At 43.4% G+C, this 19,637-nt stretch overlaps 1 protein-coding gene across 1 annotated transcript in view; it reads left to right on the forward strand.

Annotated features, from left to right (window-relative positions):
- LOC111159070 (zinc finger protein 620-like) overlaps positions 1-19,637 on the forward strand; it is a 35,125-nt gene that overhangs the window by 6,094 nt on the left and 9,394 nt on the right. Inside the window, exons 3-5 of the mRNA XM_022521453.1 lie at positions 2,847-2,973; positions 3,464-3,577; positions 5,912-6,894. Of these exons, the coding sequence (XP_022377161.1) occupies positions 2,847-2,973; positions 3,464-3,577; positions 5,912-6,894 (1,224 nt within the window). The remainder of the gene's footprint in view (positions 1-2,846; positions 2,974-3,463; positions 3,578-5,911; positions 6,895-19,637) is intronic.

The following is a 19,637-nucleotide window of genomic DNA, read 5'->3' on the forward strand; positions in this document are numbered from 1 at the left end:
CGTATTTATATATATAATATATATATATATTATATATATAAATACGATATAAAGAAATATGTATGTAAAGATATATATATATGTATCTATGTATATACACCTTGTCTCTATTTCACTTTGAATATTTGGAATACATTTATAATAACTGCTTTAATGTCCATCTCTCTAATGCTAACATCTATCAGTTCTGGGTTGATTTTGATTGCCTGGTCTTGTTAGGTCACCTATTTCCTGCCTCTTTGAATGCCTAGTAACCTATGATTGAATGCCAGATATTGTAACTTTTATCTTGTTTGATTCTAGGTTTTTTTAGTCCCCAAAATAGTCTTCTTTAAAAAAATCTTTTTTTAAGATTTTATTTTTAAGTAATTCCTATATCCAACCTATATCCAACATGGGGCTTGAAGTTAAAACCTTGAGATCAAGAGTCGCATACACATGGGGCGCCTGGGTGGCTCAGTGGGTTAAAGCCTCTGCCTTTAGCTCGGGTCATGATCCCAGGGTCCTGGGATCGAGCCCCGGATCGGGCTCTCTGCTCAGCAGGGAGCCTGCTTCCTCCTCTCTCTCTCTGCCTACTTGTGATCTCTATCTGTCAAATAAATAAAATCTTAAAAAAAAAAAAAAAAAAAAGAGTCACATACACTGAGCCAGCCAGGCGCCCCTTCCCAAAATATTCTTGAGTCTTTTCTGGAATCAGGTTCAGTTACTTGGAAACAATTTGGTTCTTCCTGGTCCTGATATTTATTATTTGCTAGTAGAATCTGGAAAGTAGAATTCTGGTCAGCCTAGGAATAATTACTCTCCACTACTAAGGCAAGAGTTTCCCGAGAGCTCTATCTAGTGGCCTATGAATTATGATATTTTCCAGTGTGGATAGTGGAAGTAGGCGCTGTTTCTAGCCCTATGTGAATGCCAGGCATTGTGTCCTTCAGTCCTTTCAAATGATCCTTTCTCTGGCTTTGAGTAGTTTCCACACACCTGAGCCCTGGTCATTCTTTGCCCACTCGAGTGAACCCTCTGCAGATAATTGTTTTTGTTTTTGTTTTTTTTTTTAATCTGTGCAGCTCTCTTCTCTATAGTATTCTGTCCTCTAAACTCTGCTGTCTTGGTCTCCTTGGAAGCTACCAGGGAATCTGCTCGGCTTTGCCTCATTTCCTCCTCCCTGTGTTGCAGCCTGGAAACTCATAATAGTAAGCATGGCGGCTCACAGGGCTCACCTTGTTAACTTCCTGTCCCTCTGGGATTGTTATCCTCCATTGCTGTCACCTAGTATCTGATGACTTGTTTTGTGTAAATTTGTCTTGTTTTGGTTTAGGCAAGATAAACCTAATCACTTTGACTCCATTTGAATGAAAACCGGAGGTTTTCACTCAGCATTTTTATTTTTTATTTTTTTAAATTCATTTATTTGAGAGAGATTGAGAGCAAGGGGAGAGGGAGAGAAAGAATCCCAGGCAGACTCCACACCGAATGTGGAATCTGATGCAGGGCCCATCTCATTACACTGAGATCACAGTCTGAGCAGAAATCAAGAGTCTGAGGCTTAACTGACTGGGCCACCCAGGGGCTCCTTCACTCAGCACTTTTAAAAACATTTCCCCTTTACTTTCGCCATATTGTCTGTTGCCATATTGAATCCCCAGTCTTTGTGTATGTATGTGTGTTTCCTGCTCTGAAGTCCTTTAGGATTTTTTTTTTTAAAGATTTTATTTATCCATTTGAGAGAGAGAGAAGCATGAGGGAGGAGAAGGTCAGAGGGAGAAGCAGACTCCCCGTGGAGGTGGGAGCCCCATGCTGGACTCGATTCCGGGACTCCGGGATCATGACCTGAGCGAAGGCAGTTGCTTAACCAACTGAGCCATCCAGGCACCCAGGATTTTTTTTTTTTTTTATGTTTTCATTTTTCTGAGACTTCTCAGTGATATGCCTTGTGTAGGTATTTTTCATTTACTACTCTGAGTACTTGTCAGTCCTCTCTCCTTCCTGGTGCTTTTAAACAGATAGAATTACCAAGTGTTAAAAAGCAGAGCACAGGGCGCCCGGGTGGCTCAGTGGGTTAAGCCTCTGCCTTCGGCTTAGGTCATGACCTCAGGGTCCTGGGATTGAGCCCCTCTGGCTCTCTGCTCAGCAGGGAGCCTGCTTCCCCTCTCTCTCTGCCTGTCTCTCTACCTACTTGTGATCTCTCTCTCTGTCAAATAAATAAATAAAATCTTAAAACAAAACAAAACAAACAAACAAAAAAAAAACAAAAAGCAGAGCACGCTTAAAAAAAATCCTGAGCTCATTCTTGGTTTTCTATGATGATCAGCCTCCTTTTTGTTTGCTTCCCCCTCTGCCAGCAGTTAACATTCATCTTTCTCTGCTCTTCTAATTTAGTACATTCATCCTTTCTGTCTTCTAAAATTCTTTTAACATCCTTGGTCTGCTCAGACTCTTCTCCTTGTGGGCCATTATATTACTATCACTTTAGTGGGATTAGGGAGGTAGTGGAGATCAGTACAAAAGTGCTGTGGGCTGTGTTTATACAGATGTTCTCTGTGCATGTGCACACAAAACCCATGGAAAGAAGCCAGAGGGACAGGCACATAGAGCAGGGCCTGGCAGAGTCAACACAGAGGTCAGCAGGGAAAGGAGGGGCTGTTTGTGGGGATGACCACACAGAGGTACAGTGGGTCTTGGACTCTCCTGTTGATGAGGGTGATGCCAGCTCAGGGCTGGCCCCCACGGGGAGTAGAGGGCACTGGAGAACTGTCCTTGGCAATACCACCACATCCAGTAGATCTCTGCCCCGATACGTAGGCTCCTCTGCCTTCACACAGAGTTTGAGCAGGAACCTGTTGTTTCAGGAGCCAGTGACCTTTGAGGACGTGGCTGTGTACTTCACCCAGAATGAATGGGTTATCCTAGACCCTTCACAGAGGGCCCTGTACCGAGAGGTGATGCTGGAGAATTATGCAAATGTGGCTTCCCTGGGTAAGGACTCTCTTCTCCCTGCTGTTGTCTTTCTCTGCCTTTCGTGCATCCTGGCTTCTTTCTTCCTTTTAGACATCGTGGCCTCTCTGATAACCCTCATGGGCAGTTGCTCCAAAGGCTGAGCTTCTCAGAGGCTACTGGTTGGGGAGAGTTTCGGGTTCCCTGGTTTTGAAACCTGCTGTCCCCCTGGCCTTGGGAGGGACTCTGCCCCATGCATGGAGGGAAAGGAAGAGCTCTTGGGAGCTCAGCAGAGCCCTTTGTTTCTGTCTTCCAAGTTCTCTGAAGATGATCTGGGACTCCCTCCTGTGAATGGGGGGTTATTCCAGGACTCTGCCCCCATTTGTGGGAATTTTCTTTCTTCTAAGATAGCGCAAGCTAACTTCTCTTCATTTCCCTCCCTGACTCAGTGAAGAAAAGTAAAGACAGTCAAGAGAGGACCTTGCTTCCTGATTCCCTTTACTTTTTGTTCCTGTTTCTTTCTCCTGGGCAGCTTTTCTATTCACCAGACCTGTTCTGGTCTCCCAGCTAGAGCGAGGGGAGCTGCCATGGGGCCTGGAACCCTGGGAGCCTGCGGGCAGGGAAGCTCTCAGAGGCATCTGTCCAGGTGAGCATGAGAACCTACCAGCTGCCTTTTTTGCTTAGCCTGCTTTCCCATATCACATTTGAATGTGTGTGAGACTGTTTTCTTTCTTCTGGAATCATTATATGTGATTCTGTGTTCATGGTGGTAGCCTCCCTCAAATGAGGAAGGGCCAGTCTCTTCCAGGGAAGGCATGGCTGCAAGATTTCTCTGCATGTTCACCTTTGCCTTTCCACCTCACCACCTGCTAAGGGACACCATGTGACTGAGCGAGCAGCTCTTGAGGCATGAGAGCTCTTTTGAACCCTGTCTTGTGGAAAGTTTATTTTTCCACCCGTTTGTGTTGCAGAGATGAGGTTGTCAACCAAGAAGGAAAATAGGCTTCTGGGGCCTATCTGGCCATCCACATATTCACAGAGTACATTCTTTCTTTCTTTCTTTTTTTTTTTTAAGATTTTATTTATTTATTTGATCGACAGAGATCACAGGTAGGCAGAGAAGCAGGCAGAGAGAGAGAGGAGGAAGCAGGCTCCCGGCTGAGCAGAAAGCCTGATGTGGGGCTCCATCCCAGGACCCTGGGATCATGACCTGAGATGAAGGCAGAGGCTGTAACCCAGTGAGCCACCCAGGCGCCCCCAGTACATTATTTCTATGGGAACATTTTTTTTTTAAGTAAACTCTACCCCTTGTATGGGGCTTGAACTCACAATCCTGAGATCAAGAGTTGCATACTGTACTGACTGAACCAGCCGGATTCCTCTCTCTGGGAAACTGAATTATGAGTTCTCAAACACTGACTTAAATAAAAATAAAAAATAAAATAAAATTTTACAATTGAAAAAATTATTTAAAAATAAAACAATTCTTTTTCATAGTGGAAATTTTCCCACATACGCAGACACCAGCACAGCACACCCCGTGATTCCTTTGCCTCAACACCCACCTGAAGCCTGTCATTTTTCCCCTACAGACTCTTAAAAAAAACTTTGATTTTAACAGCTGAGCTTTTGAAACAAAACTTGCTATAACGGAAAGGTGAATGGCTTCCTCATTTTGATTGATATGCGAATAAAAAATAACAACACGGTGTATTTTTTCCTGCCTTTGTTATTCTTTTTCACCCCTGCTCTGCCTGTAAAATTTCATGTGCTCTTCAGACTCTTCACAGAGAATGTCCATAAGTAATGCACAACTCCCTCCCACTCCCAGCCTTGTGTTAAAGTTCTGCCTTTCTGGATACGATCCCAGGACTTCAGGCTATCTGTGTAAAAAGATAAACAGTTCGCTTGTAAACAGTTCGCTTAAACAGTTCGCTTGTAAACACACAAGGTTGCTCTGGCCCAGTGCTGAAGATTATATTAGCCTGCAAAAGGCCTTAATAGGAGAGGGAAAACTGCCTTTGGTTTTCTCTATTTCACATTCTTACTGTCATAGTAAACTATACACAGCTTGTGCAGTACTGTAGGAAAAGCACCAGAGTCATTACCAGATCCTCCCTAAGGCTTACGTCTGTTCTTGGAAGGGTTCCTCACACGTGCAGTGCATGCTATTTTGTTTTAGTTTTTTAAAGACTTTATTTATTTATTTGACAGAGAGAGGGAGAGCACACAAACAGAGAGGGGAAGCGGCAGACAGAGGGCGAGGGAGAGAGGGAGAAAAAGTCTCTTCGCTGAGCAGGGAGCCCAATGTGGGGCTCAATACCAGGAGCCAAAGGCAGACGCTTAACGACTGAGCTGCCCAGGGACCCTTGTTCTTTTATTTTAGAAGCAAGCCTCAGTGTCTTCCCCTTTCCTTCCAGCTACGGTGGGTTAGCCCACCATAGTTCCTTTAGCCACAGCGTAGGAGGCTGCCATTTTACTGGCGTCAGCCTGATGACAGAGACCATTCTCTTTTCAAAGATTATGACATGGATAATATTGTAAAAAATAAGCAGCTTTTAAGGAATCAGTTGTGGGACCCTTTGTAGTTTGAGCTGCTTGACCTGCCCCTTCTTCAATCTGGTGGTCTTCCTCTGACCCTGGGGTCTCTATTCATCACTTTTCCATATATTCTTATCCCACCCATTCACTCAGGAGAAAGGGGTTGGTCTTCCCATCCTAGTAGGTAACAGTCTTCGCTGTTTTCCAGTCTTTACACTCTTTATGGCAATGCCTCCTGGCCTTGCTTGCGTACCACCCATAGTATCTTCATTTCACTTGTGGGGCTCTGCTGTATGGTGGTCTTTGGTAGCCATTTTGTGTACCTGTAGGAAAATAGTCACATAGGGCAGATGAGAACCACTTGATCCTTTTTCCCTTTCAGCACTGTCAGAGGCTAACACTTGTGTTGTTGTTTCCCCCCGCCGCCCCGTGATGTCAGGAGGTGAGGCCAGAGCTGAGAAGGAAGAATCAACTCCAAAGGAACACATTTCTAAAGAAATGGAGTCCCACAGACTGACATTAGGAGGGCTGCCAGGGAACGTTCCCCAGTGCCTGGACTTTGGGAGCAGCCTAGAGCAACAGCATGGTCACTGGATAGCTAAGAAGACCATGTCAAAGAGGAGAGATTTCACAGCTGGGCCAACCAGTCATCGTGACGACTGCACTGTCGGGAGTGGGGAGCACTGTGAGAAATCTGGGGAAAATATTAATGTTAGCACACAACTCATGGATCAGACAGTTCCTAGTGGTCAGATATCATATGAATGTAGAAAATGTGGCAGATACTTTAGTCGAATGGCAGATTTTCAGGGATGTCACCCTGGTGAAAGGTCTTTCAAATGCAAAGAATGTGGAAAAGCCTTCAGATACAACTCATTACTTATTCGGCATCAGGTAATTCACACTGGAAAGAAACCATTTAAATGTAAAGAATGTGGAAAAGGTTTAAGTTCAGACACGGCCTTGATTCAGCATCAGAGAATCCACACTGGAGAGAAGCCCTATGAATGTAAGGAGTGCGGCAAGGCCTTCATTAGCAGTTCTGTTTTCCTCCAGCACCAGAGGTTCCACACTGGGGAGAAACTCTATGAATGTAATGAATGTTGGAAGACTTTCAGTTGTAGCTCAAGCTTTATCGTCCATCAGCGAGTGCACACTGGGGAGAAACACTACGAATGTAAAGAGTGCGGGAAACGGCTAAGCTCCCCCACAGCCTTGACTCAGCATCAGCGCATTCACACAGGGGAGAAACCTTTTGAATGTAAGGAGTGTGGGAAGGCCTTTAGTCAGAAAATCACCCTGGTCCAGCACGAGCGAGTTCACACCGGTGAGAAACCGTACGAGTGTGAGGTGTGTGGGAAAACCTTCAGCTGGTGTGGACGATTTACTCTGCATCGGAAACTACACACACAGAAGATACCTGTGCAAGAGTAAGGTGGTCTGCAGCTGGGCGTGCTGTGCCTCTTTGTTTCTCCCCTTTCAGGTTCTTCACCAGCATGCTCTTTACAGTTAGAAAAGAAGAAACAAAGCCCCAAACTCAAATGTACAGAGAAATGTAACTGGCTGTGACTTTGGAGTTTGTGGTGTCCCTGAGTGCCCCTCAGGACAGATGAGGGATGGGTGGGAGGACCTACATCAGAGAACACCACTGTGAATTACCAAAACTCCAGGCTTTAAGAGGAGATCTTTAAAAGGTTCTAGAGAAAACAAAAGTTCAGGAATAAGAATGCACTGGATTTCATAACAGCAGTCTTGAAAGTTAGAGGACAGTGGCATATTCCTGCAAAATTCTAAGGGAAAATAAGTTCCACCCAGTATTCAGTACTCTCAAATGTGAATTGAGTATAAACTTTTAGATTTTGAACCTTTGTCTCCCATGCATTCATTCTTAGGTGTGCAATACTAAACAAAGGATAAACCAGAAAAGAAAAAGATAACGTGGACACCCTATCATAGTCTATATTAGGAGTCTCCTAAACTCAGAAACAGAGGGCCCTTATCCCTGTGGAGCCATCTGTATTTTGGAGGCTATTCCTAGTGGGCTACAGGTTTTCAGAGAGCTACCTCAGGTGCAGTGCCCACCCAGATCACTTACTCTGTAGTCACTTCTCAGTGCTTGGTTGTAGTCTGTGCCTTTGCAAAAGTTGGGGTATATCTACCCTTTGAGTCAAATGCAAGGCCCTATTTATCAAAAATTCGTCCATCTCATTGCTCTTCCAAGTGACCTCACAGCAGGAAGCATTTCCTTGCGACTTCACTTAGTTCTCTCTTATCACAGAAGAAGCGTCCATTATTTTCTGTTACCAGTGGAAACAAGGGGAGATATAAATGTGTTCTGTTTTAGCATCCCTCTTTTGCAAGCTGCTTGACTTTGCCCACTGCAGGAAGCAGAGTAGTGGATAGTAATACAGAGCCAGGTGTGAGCCCAGGTGTGTCACCTTGGTTAAGTTGCAGACACTACTAATTTCCTTATCTGTAAAATCTGGATGATGGTCTACCTCATATGTTTGTGTTGAGGATTAATACATGCAGGAGTGCTTAGAACAATGACTAGAACCTGGTAAACAATAGTGTTATTTATTATAATACCATTGCTAAGTGATGACTTATGTATATACCAGTGAAACAGTCACCACAGTCAAGATAATAAGCAGAGCCATAACCCCCCAAAATTACTTATGCCCCTTGGTAATCCCTCTCCTAGCTTTTCACAGCAAGTGCTGATCTGCTGTCACTTTGGATGAGTTTTGCTTTTCTAGAATTTTATAAAAATACCCTATTTTGTGTATTCTTTTTTTTTTTTTTTTTTTTGGGTCTGGTGTCTTTCAGCATAAATTATTTTGAGATTTATGTAACATGTTCATTATATATCAGTGGTTCTTTTTTTTGGGGGGGTGGCTGAACAATATTCCACTGTGGAAATAACAAAATTTGTTCATTCATTTCCTGATGGCCATTTGGGTTGTTTCCAGTTTTTGGTTGTTACGAATAAAGCTGCTATGGATATTTGTGTTTAAGTCTTTGTAATGGTGTATATTTTTGTTTCTCTTGGGTAAATAAGGAATGGAATGCCTGTGTCATAAGGTAGGTGCATATTTACATTTTTGAAAAAGCTTTTATTCAGAGAGGGAGAGAGAGCATGTGCCCGCATAGGAGCAGGGAGGGAGGTTGGGGAGGGAGAAGCAGACTCCCTGCAGATCAGGGAGCCTGGACACCCCAACATGGGGTTCGATCTCAGAACCCTGAGATCATAACCTGAGCCGAAGTCAGATGCTTAACTTACTGAGCCATCCAGGTGCGTGCCTCAGTATATATTTACATTTTTAAGACTCTTTAAAACTTCTATAAAGAAGTTGTGCCATTTTATATCCATACCAGCACGTATGAGAGTTATACTCTCATGTCTTCATCTTTGGCTGTGCTTAATACTGTTTTAAATTTTAGCTCTTACAGGGGCGCCTGGATGGCTCAGTGGGTTAAGCCTCTGCCTTCGGCTCAGGTCATGATCTCAGGGTCCTGGGATCGAGTCCTGCATCAGGCTCTCTGCTCAGCAGGGAGCCTGCTTCCGTCTCTCTCTCTCTCTGCCTGCCTCTCCGTCTACTTGTGATCTCTCTGTCAAATAAATAAATAAAATCTTTAAAAAAAATTAGCTCTTACAATAAGTGTAATGCTGTCTTCTTGTGATTTTACTTTGCATTTCCATAATGACTAATGATGTTGAACATACTTTCATGTGCTTATTTGCCTTCCATATGTCTTAGGTTAAATGTCCATATCTTTTGCCTATGTTTTTATTGGGTTTTCTTTTTATTGATATTTGGGAGGTCTTTTTGGGATGGGGAGTTCTTTATATATTGTGGATACACGTCCTTTTTCAGATATGTTATTTGTGAACATTTTCTCCCATTGGGCTGGGCTTTTCATTCTCTTAATTTTTTTTTTTTAAGATTTTATTTATTTATTTGAGAGAGAGATTGAGTATGAGCAGGGTTTGGTGGGAGGGACAGAGGGAGAGGGATAAACAGACTTCTTGCTGAATGGGGAACCTGGTGCGGGGCTCAATTCCAGGACCCTGAGATCATGACCCACGCGAAAGCTAGATGCTTAACCAACTGAGCTCCCCAGGTGTCCCTCATTATTAATGAGGTCCAATATAACAGTTTGTTCACTTATGGATTATGCCTTTCATGTCATATTTAAGAAATTCTTGCCTTACCCAAGATTGTTTCCCCTATTTTTCTTCCTAAAAGTTTTATAATTTTAGATTTTATGTTATGTCATCTATTTTTGTCTTAAATTTTGTGTAGGGTATGAAGTATGCCTCTAAGTTCCTTCCTTTCTCCTCTTCTCCATGCCTTTTTAGGTGCATATCCTAGTTTTGAAAATGACTCCTCCACTGAATTGCCTTTGCACCATCGTTGCAAATCAGTTGTCCATGCAGGTGTGGGCCTACTTTTGGATTCTATTTGTTCCATTCGTCTGTTTGTCTGTCTTGATGCCGTTGCCTTAATTTCTGTAGTTTTTCTAAGTGTTGAAGTCACACAGTGTTAGTTTTCCTATTGTGTTTTACCAAAGTTGTTTTGGCCATTCTAGGTCCTTTGCACTTCATAGGAGTTTTAGAACCAGTTTGCAAATTTTTATAAAGCATATCCGGGGATTTCGGTTGAGATTGTATGACTCTTTAGATCAATTTTGGGGAGAGTTCACATCTCAAATGTATAGTCTTAACTCAAAAACATGGCAAATATCTCATTTGGATCTTTATTTGAGCAGTGTTTTGTAACTTTTAATGTATAGGTCTTTCACACCTTTTGTCAAATTTATCTAGATATGTCATTTTTTGATGCTATTACAATAGTAAATTTCTAAATGTTCATTGATGGTATATAGAAATGCAATTGATTTTTGTATTTTGACCTTGTATCCTGCAATATTGCACAACTCACTTATTCTAATAACGTTTTTAAGATTCTGTAGGATTTTTTTAACATTGATCATGTTCATAACCATTTTACTTCTTTCCAATTCTGGATCTTTTTTCTTGCCTTATTGCACTGGCTAGTGGCTTGGGGGTAGTGTGTTTTTAGGGAGCCAGTCCTTGTGATATTGGCCAGGTGAGGGACATCCAGCTCCAGATTTTTAATTTTGCTGATATATGAGTAAGCTCTCTGATAGCTGTAAAAGCAGCTCAAGTTTCCCACCTCCTGGTTCACCGTGCTTTCTAGATGCCTGTATATCAGCACTGCCTGTACTCTGTCCCTCTGGTGAGGCTGTTCTGGGAAAGAATGGGACTTTTGCATGCTCCCAGTTTTCTCCTCTGACTGCCCATGATTCCAATTCTCATTTTCACAACTTGGGGATTTTTATTTGGGTCTACCAAAACTTTCTCATTTATTCTCCCTGCACTATAATACCAGATAGAGGAATACCATGCCCAATATTGTCCCCCTTCAAGTTAGATCTGATTGTGATAACTGGCTAATGCTTTTTTCCCCTAAGATTTTATTTCTTTGAGAGAGAGCGAGCAAGCGATCATAAGCAGGGGAAGCAGCAGAGGGAGAGGGAGAAGCAGACTCCGCTGAGCAGGGATCCCAATGCGAGGCTCCATCCCAGGACCCTGGGATCATGACCTGAGCCAAAGAGAGATGCTTAACTGAATGAGCCACCCATGCACCCCTGGCTAATACTTAAGGGTTTGTGATGTATATGTGTATATGTGCACCCATATATGTGTGCCCATCTTTCTAGATTAATGGTAGTTGTTCATTTTGATCAGCTTAGAGAAGAGGCAGTTTGAAAATAGAAGTCCTCATCATGCTGTTGTTCCTGGAAATCTAATTCATTTACTTAAAGCAACTGTACAGAAGCTTTACAATGAAAATACTGCAAATTTTATAAAATATATAAATATATAAAATATATGGTTTCTGTGGTAGACAAAATCTCAGCATTGGGCAGCCTCCATATGGTCCGTGGTGATTCTAATCCTTGCATTCATGCCCTATCTCATCTAATGTATTATGAGAGGCCTGTCTTGGTAGTACATTGAGGTGATGATTGTGCATGACTTCCAAAGCTAGGTCATCACACTGCAGTTGGCCTTGACATTATTTTAAAAAAAGGTTTTATCTAATTTTTAAATAAACTGTACACCCAGTGTGGGGCTTGAACTCATGACCTGAGATCAAGAGTCACATGCTCCACCAATTGAGGCAGCCAGGTGCCCCTGGCCTTGGCCTTTTGGATTGCTTACCTTAGGTAGAAACCTGTAGCAAAATTGTAAGGACACAACTGTGTGCAGAAATCCATGTGGGAAGGGACTGAAGTTTCACAGCAGTAACCAGTAATTTAAGCGTATATGTAAGCAGCCCCAGGTGACACCCGCATGGAACTTCATGAGAGATCCCAAGCTGGGATCTTCCAGCCAAACCATTCCTGAATTCCTGGTCTACAGAAACTTTAAGAAACATGTTGAATAAATATATTGTTCTCAGCCACAAAGTTTTGGGATGATTATGCAGCAGGAGGTACCTACTGTACTTTCCATGACAGGACTTTAAGCTATAGTTAGTAACAGTCTAATTCCTGTGGAAGGGTAACAGCACTCCGGCTGGTCTGAAGCATTAACACTCTTACTCCCTGACCTAAGGCCTCAGTCTGTAACAGAACTATTTTACTTTCTTCGAAATTTGCAGACTGTTGACCTTGAGAAGTGAAGAACCAGAAACTTCCAAGGCCCCAGAGGCCAGCAAGTCTGTTTGAAGCCATTTCGGCTTTCAGATCACTCCGGCAATTTTTTTTTTTTTTTTAGCAAAATATTCTTTTTTAGGTTACACAAATGATTTCACTAACCTCCCTTTGTGTATCTGTAGACCTTGCTCTGCTTTCCAGAAAGAAGAGAGTACTGGGTCACATCACAAAACAAGAACTGGACCCCCATGCAAAATCCCAGCACCGAAAATGTTTCTAGCTGGCCTCAAATCTGCATGTGATGAAGAAATGTTATGGGCCACTGCAGGCTCTTTGCTGATTAGCGGCTTTAAACCCCACTGGGCCAGGCAGAACTCTCAGAGGGGGCTTTTGGACAAGAGTCCAACTTCTCCCTTGGTTGCCTCCCTCCTGAATAAAGCTCAGATTCCTTTTCAAATAAAACTCCTCTCTTGAGTGATCTTTCAGGTAACAGGCAGCCAAATGGGTTTGGTAACAAAAAGAATAGAAACTCCTGTGGTAGAGCCATACATCCAGATACCAAGGATCGTTCTTTGAGCAGTGGGAGGCCGATTGCCCTCCATGGCAACGAAGTGCTTGTGAGTAGGAGGCGTGTATCTGAACATGTACTCAACAAAAATAAAGTCCGTTCCTGCTGGCAACGACGCTGACTAACCCTGGTGGGTTGATTTTCAAAGGCTGTATTGAGGGGACCGATTTTCAGGGGTGTTTGCCACTGATTGGCTCCTCTTCAGAAGCTTGGACTGCCGTTGATTTGCTAACTTCCAGAATTGGGACCACCTAAAGTGAGGCTGTGACTTTATTGGCTGATTTGCAGAACACGTGTACTGACCCGAAGTTATGCAAATTAATGGCAATTACTTGACTATGAAAAACACTTTTTAAAAAATATTTTATTTATTTGAGAGAGAGAGAGCATGAGAGAGGAGAAGGTCAGAGGGAGAAGTCCCCCGATGTGGGACTCCATCCCGGCATGACTCCAGCCGAAGGAAGTTGCCTAACCAACTGAACCACCCAGGTGCCCTGAAAAACGTAGTTTTAATGTTAATTGTTTTAACTTCACACAGCCAAACCTGCAGGAGAGATTTAAGGGATTATCCAGATTTTTATTTATGGAAGGTATGATTTTTTTTCCCCCAGCCAGTGTTGACATTGTATTTAAGTGCCAGTTACTGGGTGGAAAAATAGCTCTAAACTACTGATTTGTTGGTAAATTTATCGGGAAAATCTAAACAGAAGACACTGAAGTCAATACAGAACAAGATCGTCTAACATAGGACATGTCCTATATATACAGGATGCCTGGCAACTTTAGTCACCATTCTTTTGGTAGCTAAATGAGTCTGACCGAAAAGGTACCACCACACGTGCCCGTCCTAGAGAGGGAGAGGGCTTCACACGGGTGGATAGAAAACTTCGTTTTCCTAAGGGCGGCCCAGCTTGGGACCCAAGGAGTGTCCTTGGCTTGCGCCTCCAAGAGGTGAAGCACCGGGAGGCATTCTCCCCACACTAGCACAGCCCGAGTGACGCTCCCAGTAAACCGCTGACGGGCATCGAGTTAACCCGGGCCCCACATGGGTGTAGAGGGGGTACCTAAACCTACACGTCCCGGACGCCACCAGGATGCAACCGCCGCAGCCGGGGGAGGCACCAGCCAATGACCACGCCTGCAGCGGTCCGCCCGCAACCCCGCCTCTTCCGCGCAGCCGGCCCAGTCACGTGGGCCGGGCCGCGGGGACCACAGAGATGGGCTACCTCCGCGCGGCCTAGAGGGGCTTTGGGCACTCGCTTCCGCGTCGGCTTTCCTCTACCAGCTTTTTGGTGTTCGGAGAGGGAGAGCGTGGGTTCCAGCGAGTTCTACGTGCAAGGTCCGCCCGGCGTCGGCTTCCTCGTTTTCCCTGGCTGCTCGTCAGCGCCCCCCTCCCCTGAACTCGGGCCCAGTGTGGGCTCACCCCCTCCCCTGACTCGGGGCTCCGGCGCTTGGGCTTCGAGGAAGCCACCCGAGGTGGCCGTGCGGCCTTCTGCAGCCCTGGTTCCTGCCCCCTGCCCTCCGCCGAGGCGTGATCCTCTTTTCTGTGTTCAGGAACTTGGCTCAGCAGCTTCCCGCGCTCACTACTGACGTTTCTGTTTGGGGTTTCTGAGTCCCTGGGTGGAGATCCCGGTCGGGTCTCCGGTCAGCATCATGAGTATTTTACTGTTAATGCGCATTTTGCCATCTCTGTGCCTCTTTTCCATTGACAACGTTTTTGGGTCAACGTCATGGTTCCTGTAAGCGCGTTTTTAGGTGTGTTCAGACCCAACATTGTAGGGATAGGATTTGTCTTGGATCTCTCAGTCCACTGCGTGCGAATGGGCACAGGAACGCTCTTGGACTGAGCAGGTGATGAGGATTGTCCTGAGGACCAGGCAGAGCAGTTCATGAGGTTGTTAGGGCCATCAGCCGCAGGGCGGGTCTGAGAGAGTCTCTTCCCAGTGCTGGAAATGAGGAGACTGGGAAGGCTATAGGCGGCTGTGGGTGTTGTAGGTCAGGGTGCATTGCACTCATGGCTCTTCTTCTCTTAGCTCCTAAGGTTTTTGCTTTTCCAAATCAAGAAGACAGTGCACGAAGCCAGGGGACATCAGCCATGCTCCAAACATCTTGGCCTCAGGTGAGCTGAGCTTCCTTTCAGTCTTTTTAAAAATTAAGTTAGCTATCAGGTAATCAGGAAAAGACCAAGAAGACCTGACTTGGCCATGCTCCGATTTCCCCCTTAAGTTTATCCCCACAGCCAGGGCTCTAAATAATGGTGGAGGAGATAAGTTGTGTGTATGAGAGTGATGAGTGTGGATGTGTAGGGTTAAGTGGGAAAAGAGGCACCCAAGCTAAGAAATTCTCCCTGAATGTGGAAATCCAAATCAGGTTCTTCATATAAAATTTGCCTACTGAGATCAGAGAAATTCTTTTTTTTTTTTTAAGATTTTATTTATTTATTTGACAGAGAGAGATCACAAGTAGGCAGAGAGACAGGCAGAGAGAGGGGGAAGCAGGCTCCCTGCTGAGCAGAGAGCCTGATGCGGGGCTCGATCCCAGGACCCTGGGATCGTGACCTGAGCTAAAGGCAGAGGCTTAACCCACTGAGCCACCCAGGCACCCCAAGATCAGAGAAATTCTGTATTGAAGACATTGTTCCACAAATTGCAGATGTATCGCAGGGAGACCAGCATTGTTCTTTCCCTATGCACTTTGTAAGTGATGGGTACACAGTACTGGATAATGTAGACAAGTCTCTTTTTCTCATGAAAGGCACCTTTAGCAAAGTAGATAGTTTATAAACCAACTAGTAAGTTAATAACATGTTGCTAAAGTACAGTGCTCAGAAGTGTGGTCCCCATGTGGGCAGCATCCACATCACCTGGCAGGTCATTAGAATTGTAAATTCTTGGGTTCCACCCTAGACCCAGAATCAGACTGGGTAGTCCAGGAATTTGTTGTAACAAGCTCTTCAGGTGATTTTTTTTTTTTAATATTTATTTATTTGAGAGAGAGAGAGAGAGAGAGCGAGCAGGGGGAAGGGCAGAGGGAGAAGCAACCCCCACCCCCCGACCCCGGTGCCTGCCATGGGAGCCTGCCATGGGCCGCGATCCCAGGAGCCCAGAACCATGACTTGAGCTGGAAGGCAGATCCCTAACTGACTGAGCCATCCAGGTGCTACTGTTCAGATGATTCTTATGCCTGTACTTTTGCGAATCTGAGAAGCCTTGAAGCTCCCTCTCATGGTAGTGGTCAGGAAAGCCCTCATAGAGGTAGTAACATGGGGTTGAGATCCCAAGAATGAGCTAGAAACAGTTTTGGGAATCGCTGAAGAGAGAGCTAAAAAAGAGCTTTCTGGAGAGAAGAATGTCAAATGCAGAGGCCTTATAGTTGGGAAGAAAGCTGGGTGTGCTCTGGAAATAGGGCGAGGTCAGGCAAAGTAGTTCACTGTGTGGTGGGAGAAGTAGGCACATGTCTTGTAGAACACTGTCAAGACTTTGATTTCTATTCCGAGTTCATTGGGAAGGCGCTGAAGGATTATTAAGCATGGTAGGTGACATGATGGGATATATGTATTTTTTTTTTTTAAAGATTTTTATTTATTTATCTGACAGAGAGAGAGACAGAATAAGCGGGAGGAGTGGCAAGCAGAGGGAGAGGGAGAAGCAGGCTCCTGCTGAGCAAGGAGCCAGATGCAGGGCTTGATCCCAGGACACTGGGCAGCCACTTAACCAACTGAGACACCCAGACACCTTGTTGGGTATTAAAAAGATTTTCCAGCAGACTTTGTCTGACTTAGTTGGTAGAGCATGTGACTGTTGATCTCAGCGTCATGAGCTCAAGTCCCATGGCCCCATGTTGAGTGTAGAGATAAAAAAAAAAAAAAGATTTCTTTTTAAAAAATGATTTTTCCAGCCCTGGTGGTGCGTTACTTGTAGAAGGGTTTGAGTCAGTTAGAAGCATATTGTAGTCCAGATAGGAGATAAATATTGTCCTTTTTTTTTTCTTAAAAAAAAAAATAGGCTTTATTCTCAGGGAAATTTTGGGTTCATAACAAAATGGGATAGAAAGCACAGAAAGTTTCCATATACACCCTGCCTCCATACATGCATAGCCTTCCCCATTATCTTTTTATTTTTTAAATTTTTGTTTATTTATTAAGTAAACTAACCCCAACATGGGGCTCAAACTCATGAACCTGAGATCAAGAGTCACATGCTCTTTGGACTGAGCCAGCTAAGCACCCCTAAAAATTTTTAAATTTGGGTGTTGTTGACACACAATGTTACATTAGTTGAAGTGTAACAGTGATTTGATAAGTTTATACATCATGCTGCTGTCACCACAAGCATGTTTATCATCTTTCACCCTGTAATGCTATTACAGTGTCATTCACTATCTTCCTTATACTGTACCTTTTATTCCCATGATTTATTATTTGCTCATTTCATAACTGGAAGCCTGTGTCTCCCTCTCCCCTTCACCCATGTTGCTCATCGTCACCCACTCCCTGTAACTATCAGTTCTCTTATTTACAGATCTGATTCTGCTTTTTGTTTATTCATTTTTTTTTAAGATTCCACATATGAATGAAATTATATGGCGTTTGTCTTTTTCAGTCTGACTTAATTCATTAGTATCAGTACCCTGTAGGTCCATCCATGTTGTTACAAATGACAATCTCTGGGCACCTGTGTGGTTCAGTCAGTTAAGTGTCTGCCTTTGGCTCAGGCAATGATCCCAGGGTCCTAGGATTAAGCCCTGCATCAATCCTTGCTCAGTGGGGAGCCTGCTTCTCCTGTTCTGTCTGCCCCTCCCTCTGCTTGTGCTCAAGTTCACTCTCGCTCACTCTCTCTCAAATAAAATCTTAAAAAAACAAAAAACAAATGACATAATCTCATCCTTTGTTATGGCTGCAAAATATTTCAGTGTCTGTGTGTGTTTATGTGTGTGTATCTCACATCTTCCTTATCCGTTTGTCTATTGATGGACACATATGATGTCTATTCATATGGACACAATATGAATCCATATTGTGGCTATTTAAATAAAGCTGCATTAAACATAAGGACACATGTATCTTTTTGAATTAGTGTTTCTGTTTTCTTTGGGTAAATACCCAGTAGTGGAATTATTGGATCACATGGTACTCTTGTCTTTAATATTTTGAGGAACTTCTATGACGTTTTACACAGTGGCTGCACCAGTTTACATTCCCTTACATGGTGTGCATGTGTTCCCTTTTCTCCACACCGTCACCCACACTTGTTACTGTCTTTTTGATTTTAGCCCTTCTGATAGGTGTGAGGTCATACCTCATTGTGGTTTTGCATTTCCCTGATGGTGAGTGATGTTGATCACTGTAGGTCTTTGGAGAAATGGCTATTCAAATGCTCTGCCCATTTTTTAATCAGATTTTTTGTTTGTTTTTTGGTGTTGAGTTGTGTTAGTTCTTTATATATTTTGGATATTAAGTCCTTATTGGATATATTATTCGTAAATATCTTGTCCCATTCAATAGATTGACTTTTTGTTTTGTTGGTGGTTTCCTTTGCTGTGCAAAAGCTTTTTACTTTGGTGTAGTCCCAGTAGTTTATTTTTGCTTTTGTTTCCCTTGCCTTAGATGACACATCTAGAAAAATGTTGCGGTGGCTAATGTCAGAGAAATTACTGTCTGTGTTCTCTCCAAGGATTTTTATGGTTTCAGGTCTCACTTTTATTATTTATTTATTTATTTAGATATTTTATTTATTTATTTAACAGGGAGAGACAGTGAGAGAGGGAACACAAGCAGGGGGAGTGGGAGAAGGAGAGAAGCAAGCTTCCTGCTGAGCAGGGAGCCTGATGCCGGGCTCGATCCCAGGATCTTGGGATCGTGACCTGAGCTGAAGGCTGAAGCTTAACGATTGAGCCTCCCAGGTGCCCCTGAGGTCTCACTTTTAGGTATTTAATCCACTTTGAGTTTGTTTTTGTGTGTGGTGTAAGAAAGTGGTCCAGTTTCAGTCTTTTGCATGTAGCTGTCCAGCACCATTTGTTGAAGCGACTGTCTTTTCCCCAGTGTATATTCTTGCCTCCTTTGCCACAGATTAATCGGCCATATAAGTGTGGATTTATTTCTGGACTCTATTTATTCCACTGATCTGTGTGTCTATTTTGTGCCAGTACCATACTGTTTTGATAATACAATTTAGTAGTCTACCTTGAAATCTGGATTTGTGATACCTCCAGCTTTGTTTTTCCTTCTCAAGATTGCTTTGGCTATTTTTAGCCTTCCCTATAATCAACATCTCTCATCAGAGTGCTACTTTTGTTACAGTTGATGAACCTACAGTGACAGATTACAGTCAGCCAAAGTTTGTGGTTTACAGTAGGGTTCACTCGTGGTGTTGAGCATTCTGTGGGTTACAAATGTATAAGGACATGTATCCATCATTACAGTATCATACAGGGTATTTTCATGGTCATAAAAATCCTCTGTGTTGTACCTGTACAACCCTATCTTCATAGTTTTGTTACGTAGTTAGAATCATACAGTATGTGGATTTTTCAGATTGGTTTCTTTCACTTGATTATATGTGTTTAAGTTTCCTCTATGACTTCTCATGGCTTGAGAGTGAATTCTTTTTAGTGCTGAATAGCATTCCATAGTCTGGAGGTACCACAGTTTATTCATTCCCCTCTATTGAAGGATATCTTGGTTGCTTCTATGTTTTGACAATTATGAATAAAGCTGTTAGAAACATCTGTGTGCAGGTTTTTATATGTATATAAGTTTTCAGCTTGTTTGGGAAGATACCAAGGAGCATGATTGTTGGATCATATGGTAGGAGTATGTTTAGTTTTGTAAGAAACTACCAAACTGCCTTCCAGAGTGGCTGTGCCATTTTTCATTCCTGTCTGCAATAAATGAGATTTCCTGTTGCTC

Source organism: Enhydra lutris, unplaced genomic scaffold, assembly GCF_002288905.1.
Source record: "Enhydra lutris kenyoni isolate GAN:26980312 unplaced genomic scaffold, ASM228890v2 scaffoldscaffold66, whole genome shotgun sequence".
In the NCBI taxonomy this organism is placed as follows: Eukaryota; Metazoa; Chordata; class Mammalia; order Carnivora; family Mustelidae; genus Enhydra; species Enhydra lutris.